This window comes from Equus quagga, chromosome 13, assembly GCF_021613505.1.
Source record: "Equus quagga isolate Etosha38 chromosome 13, UCLA_HA_Equagga_1.0, whole genome shotgun sequence".
In the NCBI taxonomy this organism is placed as follows: domain Eukaryota; kingdom Metazoa; phylum Chordata; class Mammalia; order Perissodactyla; family Equidae; genus Equus; species Equus quagga.
Genome location: NC_060279.1, coordinates 80367691 through 80388994, shown reverse-complemented (window position 1 = coordinate 80388994; position 21304 = coordinate 80367691). Strand labels below are relative to the sequence as shown.

At 53.2% G+C, this 21304-nt stretch overlaps 3 protein-coding genes across 8 annotated transcripts in view; 1 reads left to right on the top strand and 2 right to left on the bottom strand.

The window, feature by feature from the left end:
* The window catches only part of DBNDD1 (dysbindin domain containing 1), a 10657-nt gene extending 7155 nt beyond the window's left edge, over positions 1–3502 (top strand). The window contains exons 2-4 of the mRNA XM_046680731.1: positions 123–269; positions 574–714; positions 1459–3502. Coding sequence (XP_046536687.1) covers positions 123–269; positions 574–714; positions 1459–1616 — 446 coding nt within the window. The 3' untranslated portion in view covers positions 1617–3502. The remainder of the gene's footprint in view (positions 1–122; positions 270–573; positions 715–1458) is intronic.
* Positions 1–21304, bottom strand: part of GAS8 (growth arrest specific 8) — a 59698-nt gene that overhangs the window by 27323 nt on the left and 11071 nt on the right. For 4 of the 6 annotated variants that reach the window (XR_006891432.1, XM_046680719.1, XM_046680720.1 and 1 more), the window contains exons 4-12: positions 19507–19575; positions 18913–19037; positions 18033–18303; positions 15607–15744; positions 15250–15403; positions 13244–13351; positions 12400–12525; positions 7782–7892; positions 6682–6797 (exon numbers count right to left, since the gene is read on the bottom strand). Coding sequence is in view for 5 of the 6 variants with exons in the window: in XM_046680719.1 (XP_046536675.1) it covers positions 6682–6797; positions 7782–7892; positions 12400–12525; positions 13244–13351; positions 15250–15403; positions 15607–15744; positions 18033–18303; positions 18913–19037; positions 19507–19575 (1218 nt within the window). In the remaining variant the exon portion in view is untranslated. Of the gene's footprint in view, positions 1–6681; positions 6798–7781; positions 7893–12399; positions 12526–13243; positions 13352–15249; positions 15404–15606; positions 15745–18032; positions 18304–18912; positions 19038–19506; positions 19576–21304 lie in introns of those variants that run through there. The other 2 variants (XM_046680723.1, XM_046680722.1) reach the window with 2 other exon arrangements.
* Positions 4910–6675, bottom strand: LOC124249618 (AFG3-like protein 1). The gene is made up of 3 exons (XM_046680732.1): positions 5862–6675; positions 5588–5782; positions 4910–5447 (listed from the first exon to the last, which is right to left on the bottom strand). The coding sequence occupies exons 1-3, from the start codon at positions 5958–5960 to the stop codon at positions 5250–5252; spliced, it is 492 nt and encodes a 163-aa protein (XP_046536688.1). The 5' UTR covers positions 5961–6675; the 3' UTR covers positions 4910–5249.

Sequence of the window (21304 nt, the reverse complement as noted above, 5' to 3'; positions counted from 1 at the left end):
CCACGTCTCTTCCTGGGGAGGAGCCCCGTGTCTCCTCCTGGGGGTGTGGGAGCTTCCACATCTCTTCCTGGGGAGGAGCCCCCATGTCTCCTCTCAGGTTAACAACTTCTGTCTTTTTGCAGAAATAGTTAAGGAGGTTGAGGTGCCACAGGCTGCCCTGGGCACCCCGGCCCACGGACCAGGGGACAGCGGGCACTCGCCTGTGGCCGAGGAGGAGGTGGGCATCCCAATACCGGCACCAGGGCTCCTGCAGGTCACAGAGAGGAGGCGTGAGTATGGCCGACCTGCCCAGCACTCTCCATGGGGACCCAAGAGCTCCCCTGGGAAATTGAGGGGGGCCCTGTCTACACACCCTTTTGGTTGTGGGGGTGGGGCCTTGGCTGCACCATCTGTGGAACAGGGGACCCCAGAAGGCATTTAGTCTTGAGTGTGGAGAGCAGACGGTGGGATCTGGGTCCGCCCCACCTATCCTGACCTGGCTGGGCTTTACCCAGAGTTCTGGTTCCTCACTGGGCCTCCTGGGGGGCTCTTGGTGGAGGGACTGTGCCAGTGACCAGCCCCCTCTGCCCCCAGAGCCCCTGAGCAGCGTCTCCTCTCTGGAGGTGCACTTTGACCTCCTGGACCTCACCGAGCTGACTGACATGTCCGACCAGGAGCTCGCCGAGGTCTTCGCTGACTCGGACGACGAGAACCTGACCAGCGAGTCACCGGCAGGTGGGGCTGGTGTTGGGGCTCAGCGGGCAGTGTGGGGAGGTCTGGGGCTGAAGACCCCTCCAGCCCTGGACATTGCTTCTTGCAAACCTCTTTTTTTGAAAATAATTTTCTCTCAAGTGTGTGTTTAAGTATTTATCACCACTGCACCATTTCATGCAACATTTTTGCATTTTACTTATCTATTTGCCCAATTTTAAGGAATTTTCCTCCTGTTAAAGCTACCCCTCAATTCTAATTTTCAAACACCAACAAAGGTCAAGGCCACAGTCCCACCAAAGGTAGAATTTACTACATGTGAATTTAATCGCAAGTTAGGCCCAGCACAAAGAGGGTGGCATTTGCCTGGCCCCGCCTCAGCTCAGCCCTGACTTGGTTTCCCTTTCAGTTCTCAGGGAAGCGTTGCCCTTAGCCCAAGACCCTGAAGGCCTCAGAGACAGCAAGGCAGCCAGTGGGGGCCCAGCGGCCTTCCTCCCTCCCTGCTCACACCTCACGCAGGCAGGAGGTGGAGGGGTGGGTCGGGGGCTCAGACCCCAACCCTGCAGAGCCTGCTCCCTGGGACGGCGGGGGGGTGGTCGGCTGCTCCGGGCAGGCCACACCCGGACCCACACATCTGCATTGCTGGTGGCCCAGCACCTGGGTGTTTTATAAGCATCCAGAGGACCCCAGTATGCAGCCGAACCCCACGATGGAGGCACATACAGGGGACCCCAGACTCACTGACCCCTACCCTCGTGTTCCCGCCAGGCCTGCACCCGCTGCCCCGGGCCGGCTGTCTGCGCTCCCCCTCCTGGACGCGCACCAGGGCCGAGCAGAACCGCGAGAAGCAGCCCGTCAGTGACGCCGAGCGGCAGCCGGGAATTGTGGACACGTTTCTCACCGTGGAGAGGCCCAAGGAGGACTAGGGGGCTGGCCCCAGGGCCGCGTGGGAAGACCTGGACAGTCGTGGCCCCATGGACACTCTGCCCGCCCCACGTGGCTCCGGGCCGGGGTCTCGGGGCACCCCAGCACAAGCACAGTCCAGTGGCCTTACGTCCAGCTCCTTCCTGGTCCCTGGATCAGGGACCACAACAGCCGGGGATGAGATGGGAGTGGCCTGGGCCTTCTGGAAACTTCTTTCTGCAGGACTGGTGCTCTCGTCTGTCACAAGATTCCTGAGTGGGTTCTGGGTGTGGGGGGACCTGAGCCAGCAAGAGCTGCTCTGCAAAGCCCCTGGGGGTTTTGGGGTTCTAGTCTGTGAATGGCCACACCGAGCTCCAGCCCATGGGATGCTCTGCTGTCCAGCCAAGTATGTGGGTGGGCGGGTCCTTAAAATTGCCACCTTGATTTCAATCATGTCCCCTTCCTGCAGCCCAGGGAGCAATGTCAGCACCAGGGTCCCCTCCCCAGGCCCTAAAACCCTGCCTCTCCTGGTCTCTGCGACAGCAGGGCCCACTCCCCTAGCTCAGAACACCAAATATGGCACCACTGCCTCCGACTGCTGGGCAGGGGTTCACCTTAGCCTGTGACATCCCCACAGTCCAGCACGCACCCCCGTGGGTCTGAGTCCCCAGCCAGCCTCCTGGCCTGGGGTGGAGCAGCCTGAGGTGGGCGGGGATGTGAGGGGACCTGTGCACAGCCCCCGGCCCCCAATTCAGGGGCACCAGGCTCGGCTATTCCCAATGCTGCTGCCTACGTGCTAAGGGATAGAATAGGCTTCTGGTCTGCCAGCGAGTCCAAGAATGGTTTTAAAATACACGTGTAAGCTTGCTCTCTGTCCCCACGCCAACCTGCCCTGACCCATCCCCCACTGGAACGTTTCTGGGGAAGGAAGCCGGGCTCTTCTGTGGATGCGCTGGGCATGTGCTGGACCCACTGCGTGCAGCTACAGGCAAGTCCCTGCCAGGAAAATGGGCCTCAGAAACGCAGGAGTTTGCCTTCCGCGCGGGGCCTGGGGGACACCGCCCACGCCCTCCACGCACGATGAGCAGCACCATGCAGATGCAGACCAGACGCGACCGAGAATTCCTCTTAAAACCGATCCCACCCCACCAACCGGGTCTTCCTGCCCAATTTCCATCCTTCTTGCTGCAGCTTCCGCAGAGCTCGTTGACAAAAAGTGGGATTAAAACATCACCCACCCCAAGGCCTCACCAGGTCTCTTCCTTTCAGCTGACCCCAGCGCTCAGGGGCGCATGCTGGGGGCGGGGCTGACGCTCGAGGAGCAACGCTCATGCTCCAGGTCTTTCTCCAGCTGCAGCCACTAGGGGCTCAGCCTTGCTGCCTCCGGGCTGCTTATCTGGGTCACACTTCAGGGACAAGTGCCCTGGTCGTCTGGTCATTAGGTGAAGATCCTGCCCCCACACAAGCCCAAGCTGGAAGCGGAACAAGGTTCCCTGGTGAGTCTCCCAGCGAGGACAACAGGCTTCTCACAGGGAGGCAGCCAGCAAGCAGGGCCCCTCTGCGAGCAGAAGGCCAAGGCCAAGGCCCAACCCCAACCATTTTAACCACCTGTGAGACGGGCCCAGAGAACAGACACTGGGCACCATGCAGGTGGGTCCCCAGCCTCCCTGACAGAAGATTCTCAGCCAGGTCTCCTCCATCCGTGGGCCCAGGAACCGACCTGAAGCTGGGGAATGGGTGCCCAGGTGGCTCTGGATGCCACAGCGCCTCCCTAGGATTGAGGGGAGCACCCAGACAGGACCCTGGCAGGACCCCCAAACCACTCAGCTAACGGAGGCTGAATCTGGTGGAAGCTGCATTACACAGTGAGCCCTGAATTTGTTTGTTTGTTTTGGTGAGGAAGATTAGCCCTGAGCTAACATCTGCTGCCAATCCTCCTCTTTTTGCTGAGGAAGACTGGCCCTGAGTTAACATCCGTGCCCATCTTCCTCTACTTTATACGTGGGATGCCTCCCACAGCATGGCTTTGCCAAGTGGTGCATAGGTCCGCACCCGGAATCTGAACCCACTAACCCCAGGCTGCCAAAGCAGAATGTGGGAACTTTGCTGCTGCCCCACCAGGCTGGCCCCCTGGAGATTTAAAAAAATTCAATAATGCACATTTTACAAACAAGAGAAGTTGAAAGTGCTTGTTCCAAGTTGGAAATTATATTTTTGAGGCAAACATAACAAACGATTTGGAAAATTTAAGACCAAGTCCCAGTGTCTGGTCTTAGCCGGGCCAAGAGCAGTGGGCAGGTGCGTCATGGAAAGAGGCCACTCCCTGCCCCCCACAGCCAGTCACCCCAGGATGTCTTGAGCAGCAGTCAGGCGAGCAGAGGGTTACCAGGTGACCCAGACATTGCCCACCCACACGAAGGCAGCAGCTGATGCCCCGTGAATGTCACGATTCTGACAACTCCAGGGGGCAGGCGTGCGCTGGGACCCCTCCACTAACCAGGTTCCCCGTCCTGACTCTGCCTCCCAGGGCGCTGGGCCCGAGCATCAGACCTAGGGCTCTCCACCTACGACTGGCTCTCCCCTCGTCTGGCAGCTGCCTGACACCAGAAAGAGGGTTAACAGGTGGTGACAGCAGCACCCCCACATAAGGCCCAGAGCCTCTCTCGTGATCCTAAAAGGGTAATAGGCCCACCGGTTACCGAAGGGGATGAATCCAGACACATTCTGTTGCTCAGGCCCCCGCCAAGGATGGATGCTGGTTTTTCCTTTTAAAGACTGGCACCTGAGCTAACATCTGTTGCTAATCTTTTTTGTCTTCTTCTCCCCAAAGCCCGCCAGTACAGAGTTGTATATTCTACTGTGAGTGCCTCTGCTTGTGGCATGTGGGACGCCGCCTCAGCATGGCCTAATGAGCAGTGCTATGTCCATGCCCAGGATCCGAACCAGGGGAACCCTGGGCCACTGAAGCAGAGCGCGCGAACTTAACCCCTCGGCCACGGGGCCAGCCCCTGGGTGCTGGGTTCTGAGAAACTGCCTCCCTCACACTCAGCCTAGGTGCTGGGGGACTCGGGCCCCCAAGGCCTCACCATCCTCCCGTAACCACACCCCTCTGGGAAGTGTTGAGTTTCCTCCATAAAGACTGACAGGCCTTCCACCCAAATGGCTATTTTAAAAACTAAACTTTTCCTTGATAATTGGCTCATAATTTCCTTTTCTTAATTCTGCCGCCTCACCAAACCCTGAGCAATTCTGGCCTGAGCCAGAAGCCTCCTCTCCTTGAGGCAATTACAGTGACCAGCACTTAACACTTCTCCACGAGGCACTGTCCCCACCACATGCGACCACCACCCATCCTGTCAGAGGCCCACAGGGGTCCAACACTCGCGGTCTCCAGGAAGACACAACGCCCTCTGCTCCTGGGGTGGCAGGTGAGTTACGGCTCGCTGCCCTCCCCTGACTTGGGCCCCTGTCCTCTAGGAACAGGGTCCCAGCTCCTGTCACAGGGGAAGGCCATATTCTGGGAGCGGGATCACTGCGGGGTCAGAGTGCCCTCATCTAAAACGCCCATCTGCAGTTATCACGTGTTTTAATGTGTTTTCTGGTAATTCCAGCCACTGCTCCCAGAGGTAGACTGGCTAAGTTGGGCTCTCCTGCATTCAATGCTCCGTGCTCCCCTCCTCCTGTCCCCAGTTCCAGCCCTTCAGCCGCTCGGGAAGGGACGTGTCCTCCTCTAGGCTGCCGGTGCCTTCCACAAACTCTTCATAGGTGGACTTCTCCGCGAAGGGCCGGGGGCCCAGCAGCTCCACCATGTCGGGCTTCTCCAGCACCTCCTTCTCCAGCAGCCGCTTGCCCACCTGGAAATCACAGCTGCCCATCAGGCTATCCTGAACAAGTCCACTCAGCCACTCCAGGACAGTGGGCACCGCCAAAGGCAGGCCCCAAACCTGAGCATCTCACGGGGACGGGGCCCGGCCCTATACCCGGCCTGACTCGCCTTGTCCACCCGGTCCCGGCACCGCATCAGCAGGTCCAGGGTCCGCTCGTAGGCAGAGCTGATGAGGCACCGGACCTCCTCGTCAATGAGCTGGGCAGTGGCCTCACTGTACGGTCTCTCCACCAGCATCTCACCTTGCCGGGGAAGGTCGAAGGACACCTGGCCTAGCTTTTCGCTCATCCCAAACTGCACTACCTGGAAGTGAGCGAGGAGCCGAGGGTGAGCCTGGCTGGGCGAGGCTCCGAAGAGCCCCTCCGGGGTCGCTGCCCTTTACCTGGGCGTAGGCACTCTGGGTGACCTTCCTCAAGTCGTCCTGGGCCCCCGTGGTGATCTGCCCAAAGAAGACCTGCTCGGCCACCCTGCCCCCCAGCATCACACACACGCGGTCCAGGAGCTGTTCCCGCGTGTACAGGTGCTGCTCCCTGGGCAAGCACTGGACATAGCCCAGCCCCTCACCCCGGGGGATGATGGACACCTGCAAGGCATGGCAGGCGGGCCCTCGTCACTCCCTGAGCAGAGCCTGCCCCTTCAGGGGCCACCCTGGAGCACCCCAGGCCAACGTTGCCCAGCTCTGACCGTCAGTCTCTCCACAATACTGTGGGAAGAGAGAAAACCCCTGGGCCCACCACCACCAGGGGCCACCCCCAGGGTTAACGTGGAAACCACCTCTGTCCTGCCCCTCAAGGAAGTTCCAGAGGAGCCGCACCTTCAGGGCCAAAGCTTAGGAGCGAGGCGAGTTTAGCAGCAAACCTCTAGGGTGTCAAGTGCCTGCATTCAGACATCCTCTCTGCCTTCCCACCCCCTAAAGAATCTTCTTCCCCCCTTTGGTAAGGAAGATTGGCCCTGAGCTAACACCCCACTGCGCCACCAGGCCAGCCCCCCAAAGAATCTTTTGACAAATTCCAGACCATTACATTCCTTGAAAACTAAAACAGCCACCACCTTGAATGTACGGTGCCCACATGACCACAGACCCCACACACAGCCAGCCACCCAGGTGGGGTGAACACCCAGGTCCACAGAACGAGGGACGAGCTGGGAAGGGAGGAGGCCCCGAGCCCCAGCACAGACACACTGGGTGACGAGAGACTAACCTTCAGCAGGGGGTCCGCATGCTCCAGGAACCAGCCCACCACCGCGTGTCCAGCCTCATGGTAGGCCACGGTCGCCTTCTCGCTGGGCTGCAGGACCTGCGTCTTCTTCTCAAGGCCTACAAATCCCATTCCCAGGACAGCTGGGGAGAGGGCGCCAAGTCCCCGCTCTCCACTCAGGGGGGGCCGGGGACTGGTCAGAGCCTCTGCTCAGCCAGGACAGACCCACGGCTTATCTGCCCCCACACATGCCCCCAGGCCCTTCCACGCCGGACACTGCTGCCTTCTGTACCGCGGAAACCCCGCCGCCCCAGCTCTGAAGAAGGCCTCCCCCATGCAGCCTGCATGCAGCGGACCACTTTAGAAGGCCCATTTTTAGCCAAAAGGACTGGCTACTTTCTACGGCTTGACTAGAAGTGACGCCAGAAGCATGGAGAGAGAGGAGTGATTCTCAATGCCCTCCCACAACCCAGCTCACAGGCAGGGAGGACACAGAAGAGCCACAGACAACTGGTGATGAGCCCAGCTCCAACTGATCAACCCTCCAGAGGCCGTGGGGACTGCCGTGGGCTAGGTAACACTCGGGGCACTTTCCTGTGCTTGTCACACTTCAATAAAAAAACAGATGCGCTGCAACCTGCTGCTGGGCTAACATCAGTTCTCACAGCTGTGGGGCTGGACCATGAAGGACAGCTGCTGGTCACATGGACGTCTCCCTGGCCTCTGTCCCAGCAAGGCACTGGGAGACCCTTACCCATCGCTGACTAGTTTCCCGAGCTGCTGGCTGAAGACAGGAGACCTGACAGGCGGCCCCCACACTGAGGCACAGGCACTGCCCCAGCAGGACGACGCTCCCGGGAAACCCTCCTCTTGTCCAGTCAGCATTCAAAGCAGGGACAATCCCGTGCCCTGGAGGTCCGCTCTCTTTGGGATTCTAAACCTAACTCCAGAAGGGGTATGACAGCCGCTGTCAGATCCTAAGCCCAACTTTGATTTGGAAAACTGTCCACGGCTCCTGTGCACTTAAGTGAGGCTGGGCCCCAGGGTGCGCCTGCCACAGGAAGGCCAGAGCGGGACACACCCCCCAGGGCTGCCCGGCTCACCTCCAATGACCCTCTCGATGGCCTGCTCGAAGTGCTTCTCCTGAACAGAGAGACTCAGGTGGCAGGCGGCGATCAGGGCTGCTTCATTGCAAACGTTAGAAATGTCAGCACCTGACCCCGGAAAGCAGAAACCAGCTGACGTCGGTGCTCCAGGGCCGTCACCACAGGAAAGTCTCCTGCAGAGCACCCAGAGCTGAGCCAGGGCCAGGGCTCAAGGGAGACGCAAGGGCCGTGTCAGTCACCAGGGTTCCAGCCAGTTTTTCTTCAACAACTTATTGAGGTATAATTCATCTAACATAAAATCCACCCATTTTAAGTGTATACTTCAAAGACTTTCAGTAAATTTATCACATTGACTGACTATCGCCCTAATCTCATCTCAGACATTTCCATTATCCACATAAGACACCCGGTGCTCCTTCCAGTCATTCCCATGCCCGCCCCCAGCCCACCACTGATCTCTTTCTGGCTCCGTGGATTCGCCTGTCCTGGACACTCCGTGTGAACGGGTCACACAGTATGTGGCCTTTTGTGACTTCTTTCTTCACTTGGCATGATATTGCGAGATGCATCCATACTGTAGGATGCACCAGTACTTCATGTCTTTTCACGGCTGAATGATATTCTATTACACATAACACACCTTTCATTTATCCGTCATGGACGTGTGGGTTGTTTCCACCTTTTGGCTATTATAAATGCTGCTGCTATGGACATTCACATACAAGTCTCTGTATGGACTCGTTTTCAATTCTTTTGGGTAGCTACCTAGGAGTGGAACTGCTGGGTCATATGGTAACTCTGGATTTTACTTTTTGAAAAACCACCAAACTGATTTCCACAACTGCACTATTTTATATTCCCGCCAGCGATCTATGAAGGTTCCTATTTCTCTACATCCTGTACCTACTCCTCGTGTTGTCTGTCTTTTATTGCCATCCTGGTGGGTGTGACATGGTATTTCACTGTGGTTTTGATTGCATTTTCCTAATGGCTAATAATACTCAGCATCTTTTCATGTGCTTTTTGGCCATTTGTGTATCTTCTTCGGAAAAATGTCTATTCAAATCCTTTGCCCATTTATAAATTGGGTTCTTTTTGTTGTTGAGTTGTAAAAGTTCTTTATATATTCCGGATGCTAAACCCTTACAAGATGCATGATTTCCAAACATTTTCTTCCATTCTATAAGTCGTCTTTTCACTCTCTTGATAATGTCCTTTGATACACAAAAGATTTTAATTTTGAAGGAGCGCAATTTAGTTTTTCATTTGTTGCTTGTGCTTCTGGCATCATATTTAAGAAATCACTGCCAAAACCAAGGTAATGAAGATTTCCTCCCATGTTTTTTCCTAAGAGCTTTATAGTTACAGCTCTTAAATTTAGGTCTTTCATCCACTTTACCTTTTGTATATGGTGTAAGGGTCCAGTCTTCCGCATGTGGAGGTCCAGTTGTCGCAACACCATTTGTTGAGACGTTCTTTCCTCATTAAATGGTCTGCACATCCTTGACAAAAAACAAGTGACCAAAGATGGACAGGCTTCCAACCAGATACTCCACTCCATCCCACTGGTCTGTCTGTCCTTGTGCCCGTGTGCCTGTTTTGTTTACTGGAGCTTTGCAGTAAGCTTCGAAATGGGGAAGTGCGAGTCCTCCGCCTCTGCTGTTCCTTTACAAGATTGTTTTAGTTATTGAAGCCCCTTGCCATTCTCATGAATTTTAAGATCAGCTTTTCCATTTCTGGCTTTAATAATTACACAAACTCTCTGTTGCTGTGCACCTCCCTCCATCTTCATGTTGTTAATGTCACAGGTTACATCTTTTTACATCGCATATTGTTTTACGCACTTTTCTTTTAAACCATATAGGGGAAAAAAAGGAGTTACAAACCAAAAATACAGTAATACTGGCCTTTATATTTACCTGTGTAGGCATCGCCACAATGTTCTTTGGTTCCTCATGTGACTTCAAGTTACTGGCTAGTGTCCTTTCATTTCACGCTTGAAGGACTCCCTTTAACATTTCTCGTAGGACAGGTCTTAATGTAATAAACCCCCCCTCAACGTTTTCTTTTGGGTTTTTTTTTTGGTGAGGAAGATTTACCCTGAGCTAACATCTGATGCCATTCCTCGCAGTTTGTATGTGGGACGCCGTCACAGCGTGGCTGATGAGTGGACTAGGTCTGCGCCCAGGATCCGATCCTGTGAACCCAGGCCCCCGAAGCAGAGCATAAGGAACTTTAACCACTTGGCCACAGGGCCAGCCCCTCAACTTTAAATGTGAGAATGTCTTAATTTTTCCTTTATTCCTACAGGATGGTTTTTGCCAGATACAGAACTGCCGGTTGCGTTTTTCTTTTAGCACCTTGACTTTGTCATCCCACTGCCTTTTGGCCTCCATGGTTTTTTTTTTTTCCTTTCTGCTTTTTCTCCCCAAATCCCCCCAGTACATAGTTGTGTATTTTTAGTTGTGAGTCCTTCTAGTTGTGGCATGTGGGACGCTGCCTCAGCATGGCCTGATGAGTGGTGCCATGTCTGTGCCCAGGATCTGAACCAGTGAAACCCTGGGCCGCCGAAGCGGAGCGCGCGAACTTACCCACTTGGCCCCAGGCCGGCCCCTCCACGGCTTCTATTGAGGAAGCAGCTGCTGAGCTAATTGAAGCTCCCTCAGACATGAAGTGTCCCTTTCTGTCTTTGCTTCTGGTTCTGACAGTGGGACTGTAACGTGTCTCAGTGTGGATCTCTCTGAGTTTACCCCTCCTTGGAGTCCACAGACTTCCTGGATGTGTAGATTCATGTCTTTTATGCAATTGGGGCAGTTCTGAACTACTCTTTCTTCGTCTATTCTCTGTTCCACCCTCTTTTTGCTCTGGGACACCCACAACATGTATGTTGGTCCAGGTGGTGGTGTCCTGCGTGTCCCTAGGCTCTGTTCACTTTCCTTCATTGTTTTCTCTTCCTGCTACTCCGACTGCATCACTTCATGCACTTCAAGCTGATTCTTTCTTCTGTCTGCTCAAAGCTGCTGTTGAACCCCTCTAGTGAATGTTTCATTTCAATGACAGTACTTTTCTGCTCCACAATTCCTATTTGTTTACTTCTTATAATTTCTATTTCTTTACTAATATTCTCTATTTGTCGAGACAGTAGTTCTCTGGTTTCCTTCAGCTCTTGGGGCATGCATATTTAAGACAGTTCACTTAAATCTCTGTCTAGTGAACCCAAAGTCTCTGCTACCTCAGGGACAGTTTCTGTCCATTTTTTTTCCTGTGAATGACTTATATTTGTTTTTCGCATGCATTGTAATTTTTTGTTGAGCCATTAGCCAACTTCTAAAATGCCCTTTTTCTTTAATTTTTATTAATACATTGTAGTGCAAAGAACGAGCACAGATGAAAAAAGAGAATTTTAAGTGTCAGGTTTCCAAAAAACACCCGGTTTAAAAGGGCTGCATCCCCCTCAGGGTCCTGCAGCAATGTGGAGAGAGGAGGGCTCAAGAGTCAAAGAGCCATCACAGCTCCACAGTCAGCGGTTATTTCTGTGGCTTTTGAAAATGTGTCAACAGTTCTTTTACTCCAAGAATTCCACATCCCCTTCTCTGTGTGAGGGCAGATGCCCCACTCTCCATCGTTGCTGTCTCGACACTCGCAGAGACTGTGTCTGTCTCCCCTCGGAGACAGCAGGACCCACAGGACTAGCCTGAGGGAGGAGGGCGAGTCCATGAGGCAGCCTCCCAGGACCCACGGGCTGAGGCTGCTGAGTTCTGGGTCATCCTGCTGAGTCACCACTGTTGAGGGGCAAGCTCTAATTTTGCTGGTCAAGAAAAAACAAAGTCTGGTGGTCTATTCCAGTTTCTGAACTTCGCTGTGTAAGTGAACGTGTGAAGCCATGAGGGGAGAGAACCAAGGCAGAAAGCATGTTCTGGCAAGGAGACAGATCAAGTCCTTCACATATCAGCCTGCTCAGGCGAGAACTCGTCACTCATCCCCCGACAGATGACAAATGCACACTCCTTTGTCTGTGTGTGATCTGACCCCAGTCCTTGCCCAGCACTGGGCAGGACACTGAGGAGATCGTGGCCTCAGTGGCTGGAGGGGATGAGACTAAACAGTGGAATGCTTCAGGGTAGCAGGAGCAGTGGCCAAGAGCTCATCATACTAACCACAAAGCTTACAAAAGGGCTGCTGAGCAGAGGGAGCCCTGGAAAAGCCCTAAAGTCCTGGTATACAAACTACCCTGGTAGGGAAACAAGCTTCCTAGTACAGGAGCTTGGGTTTTACTTCCAAAGAAGAGAGAGATGGAAAGGAAGCTGCCAGGTTGGGACCCTAAGCCCAAGACTGTAAAACCCAGCTCCCTCTTCCCTGCAGTAGGTCTGTCCTCAGACAGTAGTTTGGTCTCTGCAATAACAATTATCAAGACTAAACAGAACAAAACGCAGAAGTTCAAATAGGTATAAATTAGCTTTGGGCCTAATCTTCCCTGAGGCCTCAGTATGTCTCAACAGATTCTAGATTCTAAAGACAAACGTGGGCACTTGCCAGCACCAATGGGCATGACCAGAAACCACCCATGGATTACACATGGCCCCTCAGGCAGCAGCATGGCCCAGCCCACACTCACCTGTGAAGCCTGGAGTCAGTGCCGCCAGCTTCCTCACCAAGGTGTCCTTGCTGAGGGTCTTGTCCAACTTCAGTGGACGCAGGTGGACCTTGAAGATGGAGGACCTGCCTTTGATGTCAGGGGGGCCTAACGGAGAAAGCAAAACACAGACGGCCAGAGCAAGGTCACCCACAGACACTTCACAAAAGCATACAGACAGCCTGGGGTTCCAGGCGCCTTCCCCACCATGTCGGTACCTCACACGCGGTTATCTGACGGGAGCCAGGGAGCAATGGTGGAAATAACCCAAAGCTCAGGTACACTCAGCCCGCAAACCCATTAAAACACTTTCCTAACTGTGCTGCATCTAGCCAACGTTAACTCCACCCCAGGGCCAGGCCCCGACAGTGAGCAAGACGAGGACTGCCCCAGCAGCAGGGGACATCCAGCAGGATCAACGTCTTCTCACAAAGGAAAGGGCCGGGAAGAGAAAGACGGCTGACCATCAGAGTGCAGGGAAGAGTGAACTCTTCTCTTCTAAACTATCCTTCAAGCTTTTATAACAGCATACAAAAAAATAACCGCTGAAGAAGAGAAATGTGCCACGTCACTTCTACCTATGTGGACTGCGGTGACATTCCCCCAGGCCCAAGCACGTCTCTTATCCCAAAAAGTTGATGGCTGGGAGACATGAACCAGCAGCAACCAAGAGCACTCACTCGTCTCCACTGTTTCAAAATATTATGTTAACTGCTTCAGGACCTCAAGCAAAATTTCCTCCGAATACAGAGCTAATGATCTACCAAACTTCTAACCCAAGGGCTTGAAGATGCAAACCCAGTGCCCAAGCAACTGATATACTCACTGATATAAATCTGGCGGTCAAACCGGCCGCGCCGCATCAGGGCCAGGTCGAGGATGTCGGGGCGGTTGGTGCCAGCCAGCACCACGACATTCGTGCTAGAGTTGAACCCTGGACATGAGAGAAGCAGGTGAGCTTGAGAGGGCCTGGGGTCTGTGACTGCACAGGACCCAGCAGGCTGGCGTCTGTCAGGGCAACACTGGGTTCCTCGGTGTCTTTCCTCCTTCTCCTGGTCCTGAGAGCATATCCTACTGCCCTTCCCCTGCACACCTGCCCCCGTCTTTCCAGGGCCACTGCCCACCCCAAACAGCCCCACACAGGCTCTGCTTTTCCTTCTGCTCGCTCCACACCTCAGTGCAAAAGCCACTCTCTGGTGGGGCAGACGCTCACACCCAGGGCTGGCTCTGACAGCCCCTCCCTGACCCTTCACAGGCCACACCAATGGCTCTGGGTCCACTGCTGCAGCTGAGATGCATCTCCAGTGGTGGGAAGCCAGACATTCCTCAGCTAACTGGGATCCCATGGCCCAGTCTCAGGATATGGACCCCCATCCTGATTCATTACTGGTTCTGGCTAGCCTCTGACACCACATAATATGACCCAGGGGATGGGGAGAGCTGCCCTGTGTCAGCGCCTGTGGCCACCTGCTGAGGCCGCCAATCACTCAGGTCCCTGGCAGGGCTCAGGGAGCTGGACTGGATGAGGGCAGGTAGGGACTGCACGGAGGAGGGGATGCCCAACAGAGGGGGAGGGGGAGAGGAGGACAGTGGCAGTGCTCCACCCACTCCTTTCCACTGACTGCTCTCTCCTATCAGCCCTTCCAGACAGCAGAACAGAGATAATCTCATTAGAATTACTGTTGGAAACTAAACACAATAAAAGATTTTGGAAATGTTTTGGTCTGTGCAGAAAAGAACTAACACAACAGGCCTAAAGGCTCACTCTCAGAAAGGCCTGCTTACAAGCGGCCCCTCGGCTGCCTATGGGACCTCGGATTTGGGGACGGTCCCTCCATTCCCTGATAAGAGGGCTCCCTGTGCCTAAACTGTTTGCAAACACGGTGGTTTATGCTGAGCACCTGCCTTCCACCAGGAGGCTGGCCTTTGGGCACATGCTGGGCAGAGGGTGCCACGTGACCAGCCCCCACTGAAGACCTTGGGGGCTGGGTCTCCACAGCCTTCCCAGGTCGACTACACTCCCAGGTGTCGTCAGAACTCGATGCCGGAGAAGCAAGTGTATCCTGCAACTCAGCGCATGGGGAGAGGGTTCTAGAAGCTGCAGCCGGACTCTGCCCACGCGCCTCCTCCCTGTGCTGATTTTGCTGGGGATCCTGTCATTGCAGTCAGTCTCAGTCACGAGTATGACTACACGTGGAGTCCTGAGAGTCCTCCCAGCAAATCCCCGAACTCAGGGTGGTCCTGAAGTCAAAGTGAAGATAAGACACACCAAAGGTCCAGCGAAAGTTCCTCCAAATTGGAAATGTGGCCTCAATGCCCAGACGCTTCTCATGGAGCCTCAGGTGGCTTGAGAGCCAGCAGACACACTTAAGTGGAGTCACTCTGAGTTGCCTTGACTGGCAGGAAGGAGAGATCTTGGCACAAGTAGGTACTCTGGGTCAGGAAGGGCAGCGAGAGCAGCTCTGAGTGGAAAGAGCATGGGCTGTAGCCATGCTGTCCTGTGGCCCCGATGCCTGTGCTAAGAGAGTTGGGGGCCCTGGCCCACCAGGTCCACGTCCTCAGAAAAGCAGGTGACTCCTCGTCACTGCTAATTCCTTCCTCCTGCTGGGGGGGGTGGGGGGGTGGGTGAGGGGCAGCGCCTCAGCCCCCTCGTCCTACTGTCGAGAACCAGGGGCCTGCGTTAACCTAACACAGCTTTCTCTATTATGTTTGTGGAGAACAGCCTTCCTTAAAAACAGAATAAACAGGCATTCTCACTCAGGGAGCTTCTTTAAAGAAATAAAAAACTGGAAGAGGGTCAGTGAGGGGCCAGCTCTCAGCGCATCCACGCACCATCCATCTCCACGAGCATCTGGTTCAGCGTGTTCTCCTGCTCACTCTGGCCTCCAAGGTGCCCGCGGCCATGCTTCCTGCCAATAGCATCAATCTCATCAATGAATAAGATACAAGGCGCATTTTTTCGGGCCATTGCAAACATGTCATGGACCTGCAACGGGAACCCACAGTCTATTTCGTTACAGGCACCAAGACGGGAATGAGAGTTCATCAACCCAAGTTCTCCCCTCCAGAACCTGCTCTGTTCTGCCACCTGAGTCTCCCTCACACACCTGTGGCAGGCTCTGTGCCTGTCGCCAGGGCCCCACACAAAGCATGGGCTGTCCTACTCAAGAGCAAGCAACATCCACCTACCCTCGCTGGCCCGACGCCGACAAACAGCTCCAGGAACTCTGACCCGTTCACAGTGATGAAAGGCACGCTGGCCTCCCTGGCAGTTGCTTTGGCAAGAAGTGTTTTGCCCGTCCCAGCAGGACCAGTGAGCACGGCTCCCTGGAACAGAAAGGCGGCAGATGGTTCTTAAAGGGTTCTTAAAGACAGCACCCAGAGGAAAGAGGCCTGTTTCCACTGAAACAGGCAACTTCTAGGACTAAGGAGAACCTCATCAGACGATGCACCACTCATGGAGACCACGGTTTGTTTTCCTGTTAATATTTTCTGCCTATAAAATTAATGCATATTCACTATAAAAAGCTCAAGTATTATAGACATTAATACAGAAAACGAAAGCCCTCATACCCCCAACCAGCTGAGCAGGTGAGTTACTCAGAAAAAGGCCCCAAGGGTAGGACTTGCTGGATCAAAGGGTCTGAATGTTTAGTTTAACATCTACTGTCAAACTGCTCTCCAAAGTAGTGACCCCGATTCATACCCCACCAGGAAGAACAGGAGCCCACTCCCCAGATCTCAGGCCACAGAGAAGCCTGTCCAGCTTCACAAACTAGCTGGCCTGCCTTTGGCTATGAAGGCGCACTGTGTGGTCACCAGCACCTGTGGTGGCCTGTCTGTGACTTGCCTTTTTCTGTGCTGACCTAAGGCTTAAAAATCACCAATTCACGCCCGTCTACCATGCTTCGGTGTCCGTTGGATGGATCATTATCGTGCCTGAACACTGAAGAGATTCAAGCGGGGCTCGTACGGCTCCCTTTCTAGTCAAGGGTGTGGGTTAGTGTCTCAAAGGAGACCATGAGGGTTGTTTTCTTATTTAACAACAAAAACAAAATGCTCACATAAAGTTGGGGAGTGAGCCATAAACCTCAAACCCACAACAAGGCGTTGGGATCCCACATCCACTCAAGCATGGAGGTGGGGTTCACAGACGCATCACAGGCCACCATGTGTATGGTCTCAAGCTCCATCCCCGCCAGTCACACAGACGGCCGATCCTTTGAGACAGGGAGGCAGTGGAACCGAGGGTACACGTGCCCACAGTCATGGCAGGTCATTTTAGGAGCTGTCATCCTATCCACCCAGAAGGAGCTGGAGAGCCATGTGGGCCCCGACATCCTCACACCACAGACTGACAGAGCCCCCTCCCTCCAGCCCAGGCCTGGCTGGTGGGCAGTACTCCAGATGAGAAGCCTTTCCTGGGTACTTGACTGTTCCGCCCACTCTGTTTATCAGAGGCATTTTCCCAGGAAATGTAAGCCCCTGAAAGAAAACCTGAAAAGCAAACAGCAGCATCCACTGCGATACCCAACCGCTGAGCCAAAGTGAGTGAGAGCTGGACTCGCTGCTGCAAAGCTCCAACAGGGGCGAGGGGCAGCCATCAGCACGCTGTCCCACCCACCAGACTGTAGGAGTACCACCTCCCGCCCTCTCCTCCCCAGGCTCACGATTCTTGGTTGTTGCTCAGGACAAACTGTCCAGTGGCACCTACTCTGCAGGGAGGAGCTGGGAGCAGCATGGGGCTACTGCGAGGGTCTGTGTGGAGAGCACCATCTGCACAGGGGCTCTTGGCCTGGTGCAGAGGCTGGGGATGACCTGAAGGCTCTGTGAGTCAATTTTGTGTGAGATGCAAAACTTTCTGGGCAAACAATTTATGGCTTCTGTCAGGCCCTCAAAAGGTCCACGACACAAAAGACACCAGCAGACAGACCCAGCGGCCAGAATCCCTACGGCTCCATGTCCCCTGTACCCATGCCCACACTGCCCACCTGTCCCACCTGCGGGGTCATGGGTCACGGAGTAAAACACTTGTTTCTCCAAAAACTAAGTCAAAGGATTTGGATAATAAAGCAATAAAGGCAAACTGCTAAAAAAAAAAAAAAAATGCTGCTGAACTGAGTATGTGAGAAAATACTAAAAGAGTAAAAGTCATAAAAGTATAGGAGATTCTGCACTGATTGCTTCTAAATTCTCACTTCAATTTAGAGAAATAAAATTATAGACAACACGTGGTTATACAGGACATTTAACAAAGAATTTTGATCACTGGAACCAAACACAAAAGAAGAGCTGGCCTATGAAGGAGAGACCATTAAAGGACACACATTTTAAGCTAAAAATTTTAAGCTAAAAATAAACACACTTCAGATGGACATATATTGTTCCTATGACTGCATAGTTTCACAGTTAAAAAAATAACGCAGTGTTCCAAGTCAGTGAGATAGGAGGATTTTCACTGTTCTACTCTGCAAATGCTATTTCCACTTTCTACTACGATTAATAAAATACAGAGTCACTGCAAAAGCAAAGCTGTCAACAGCTGTCGACACTGAGCCACAGTGATGCCGGCTTTGGGTGGAGCTCAGCATTATCACATTTTCTGAAATCAATACCTTTGGAATTTTGGCTCCTAAGTCCTGATACTGCTTGGGGTTCTTCAGGAAATTCACAAACTCTGTAATCTCCAGTTTGGCTTCTTCACAACCAGCTACATCTGCAAATCGCACGTTGACGTTCTTCTTTAGGATCTTGGCCGTCGTCTCCCCAACACTGAAGAGGCCCCCTGCACGCCTGTCACGCCCAGCCCCCATCGGGCCCCTCCTCGCAGCATACAGGAGGATGCCCACCAGGAGGAGGGTGGGCACCAGGCTTCGCAAGAAAGAGCTGGAAAATCCAAGAAAACCCTTCGTCACGTTCCCTCAGGAGACACCAGAAATATTACCTTCAGACCATGAAGAGTAGAATGCTCTGAAACTTTGTTTTGCTACACAAAAGGGAGTAGCTTCTTTTCAAAATGTGTCCAAGTCTGTACACAGCACCCAGCCTTCCCCCAACTCTGAAGGCTCTCGTCCCAGCACGTCTGTCTGCTGACGTAACCTGTGGGTGCCATGAGCCCTGCCCCCAGGAAGTGCCTCCAGCAGACCCAGCATGGCCTCCTCAGAGCTGGGCCCTACTGGCCCATCATGCCAATTTTTAAGGCTGCCTAGCTAAATATTTCCCTGATCGATTCTCTCTTCAAAAAAAAGAGAGCTGGCAGCTCTTACTGCCCATGGGTCCTGTCCCCATGCTACTCCATGCTATTCTCTGAATAACGGAGCACTACCGCCAGGAAAAAAAAAAGAGAGAGAGCTAACAGATTTATTGTTTGTTACAAACACTAAATATTAGTGGATGCCAGTAACAGGCTTGAAGGAAGCACATTCCAAAACAGATTAAAGGCTGATTTGTTCTGTGTTCAGAACCAGAGGCCCGGACTGGAGGCCCGCTGCTCACCCATCGCTCTCAGTGGTGTAGATCACTGCCGTCTGGTTGTGGGGCTCAACGCCCAGCTCCCACTGAGCCATCGTCAGATTCCGCTCAAAGATGTCCACACTGCCGATGTTAAACCACACGAACGTCTGCAGAGACGGAGGCCCAAGAGCAGCTTCAGGCTGCCCCTCCCCACGGCCGCCGCCTCACTCCCCAGCCCCTCACCCAGCAAGGCCCGAGTCTAGCTCTGAAGGGAATGCTGCTAAGAGCCCCACTAAACCACGGGCTGTAGGTTCTGGATGAAAGTATAAAATGCTGCAGCAACTCTAATGCCTGCCTCTGCCCCTTCTTTTTTCTTTTCATTCTTCTTCCAAATCTTGGCTAGTGGTTCTGACATGTTACTTGGCAAAACTAAATCACAGTTATAGTCTTATAAGGGCCTCCTGTTCTGGCTGGAAGACTGTTACTGACATGTGTCAATAAGACAAACACCCAATTAACACAGGTTGCTGTTGGATAGGGAAACAAGGGGAGGCATTTCTCTGCAAAAACAGAAGACTATACTCTACGTAAAAAAAGCCTATGTCTGGAGCACTCTGCCCTGAACCCAGCACTCACCTCGGACGAGGTCCCAGGGGCAGGAATAACACGCACAAACTGTTTGCTCACGACTTCCAGCCTGTCCACCTAGGAAAAAGAGAAACCAATCCCAACAGCTGAGGCAGCGAGCAGCACAGCCAACAGCAAACTCTGGGCCTCCGTCCTCAGACGCGTCCCACACCCAGACCGACTACCCGAGACACAGCTTATGCTCTGCGGAACACATCTGCTTTGTTTCCCTACTAACACAGGGTATGAATTTATTCCCATTTTAATAAACAGGTACCAATTCAAGAATAGGAATTAAAATTTGGTACATCTGAGCACCAAGATTCCAGACTAGCTTAAAAATCCAAAGGAATAAGAATGAAAGACTTATACTGACAAGAGAGTGAAGTCTGAAATCCAGAGCTGATTCAGGAACATTCTGTCCACTCAGCTGCAGGTACCACAAGAAAATGATGCCAGAGAGAAGGAAAATGTACCCCAAAGCCCAGGAGCCAGTGTCGCCTCTAAACCCAGCCATCCGAAAGCTAATGTGCCCCTCTGGGAAGCACTTCAAAGACAGGACTGAGGGGTGGGCCCCGTTTCGCTGGTTATAATGGGAATTTCATTGCTTGTTGCTCTAAACAGCATCTTAAATCACAACAACATAGCTCTTTTTGGAAACTAAATGTGGACTTAGGGTTGTGAGGAGGATGTGTTCCTAAGTGGGTACCTTACAATCACAACAGTATGGTCTTTACCCAACAAACTCCTGAATACCCCTGTGACACAGCTGTATACACATGGTATTAAAAGTACTCAGAGCGACCAAAGGTTCCAGCTTCCCTTTGGCAACATGCAGAGTCCCTAGAGAACAAGACCCCAACAGCCGTCACATCGATGACACAAGAGCATGGTCATCCTCGCTGCCCCTTATCATGCTGCAATCTTTTACTTTCTGGATCACTGCCCAGCAGACCTGTCATGCTTTCTCCAACACAGTGCACTATCGCCTGAGTGCGTGACTGGACATGGGAGGTCAGAGAGGCAGGGGACGAGACAGTGAGCACCTATGCATTCGCAGGCCAGGAGGGCCACAATGAAAGCCCAATCTTGGTCATCAGAGGATGGTGACTTCCTTCTTTATATTTTTATTTATTTCTCAAGTACTTCTTACAATAAGCATGTGGTCTGTTTATAATCAAGAAAGACAACAAAGCTGTTTTAAAAGCAAGATCGCTACTGAAGTTTTAGGGTATTGTAGTTTTTCATTCCCAAATAAGCCCTTCACAAAACAACATCTGTTCCAAGCCACAGACTTGGAAATGCATCGGGGCTCCAGGGTGGTGGTGCATGAGTTAACTTACTTCCGTGATAGCCTAAGATATTATTAGGGGATCTCCTTAGAAGAATCAGGAGGGGCTGGGAGAGGACACAGCACTCGTGTTCACACGCTAGGCTTTTCCAGTTTACACGGAAGTTCCTCTAAGTGAGCAGGAGTAGGTTCCGGGCTGCCTGAGCCAGAAGAGAGGCTCCCACTACACACCATAGGAGCGGAGCACACGGCTGTGTCAGCAGGCTGGGGAGGGATTACCTCGCCCTTCCAGGCTGTGGTTCAGAATGAGTGTGTCACTATCAGCATGTCAGACCTCTAGGAAACTCTGGAATCTGTCCAGAGTGCATAGACAGGAGAACACCTGTCTCCCTCCTCACAGCCACACCTACAGGGGTCATCTGTCTCCCTCCTCACACACCTGCAGGGGGACATCTGTCTCCTTCCTCACAGCCGCACCTGCAGGAAGACATCTGTCTCCCTCCTCACAGCCGCACC

Bases quoted from the DNA above. Each gene is read 5' to 3' on its own strand.
- LOC124249618 (XM_046680732.1), bottom strand. From the start codon at position 5,960: ATGCTGGGGGGCAGGGTGGCCGAGCAGGTCTTCTTTGGGCAGATCACC. The intron at 5,783-5,861 runs GTAAAGGGCAGC...GCTCACTTCCAG, and splicing joins CCCAGAGTGCCTACGCCCAG to GTAGTGCAGTTTGGGATGAG. The intron at 5,448-5,587 runs GCGAGTCAGGCC...TGTGATTTCCAG, and splicing joins GCCGGGACCGGGTGGACAAG to GTGGGCAAGCGGCTGCTGGA.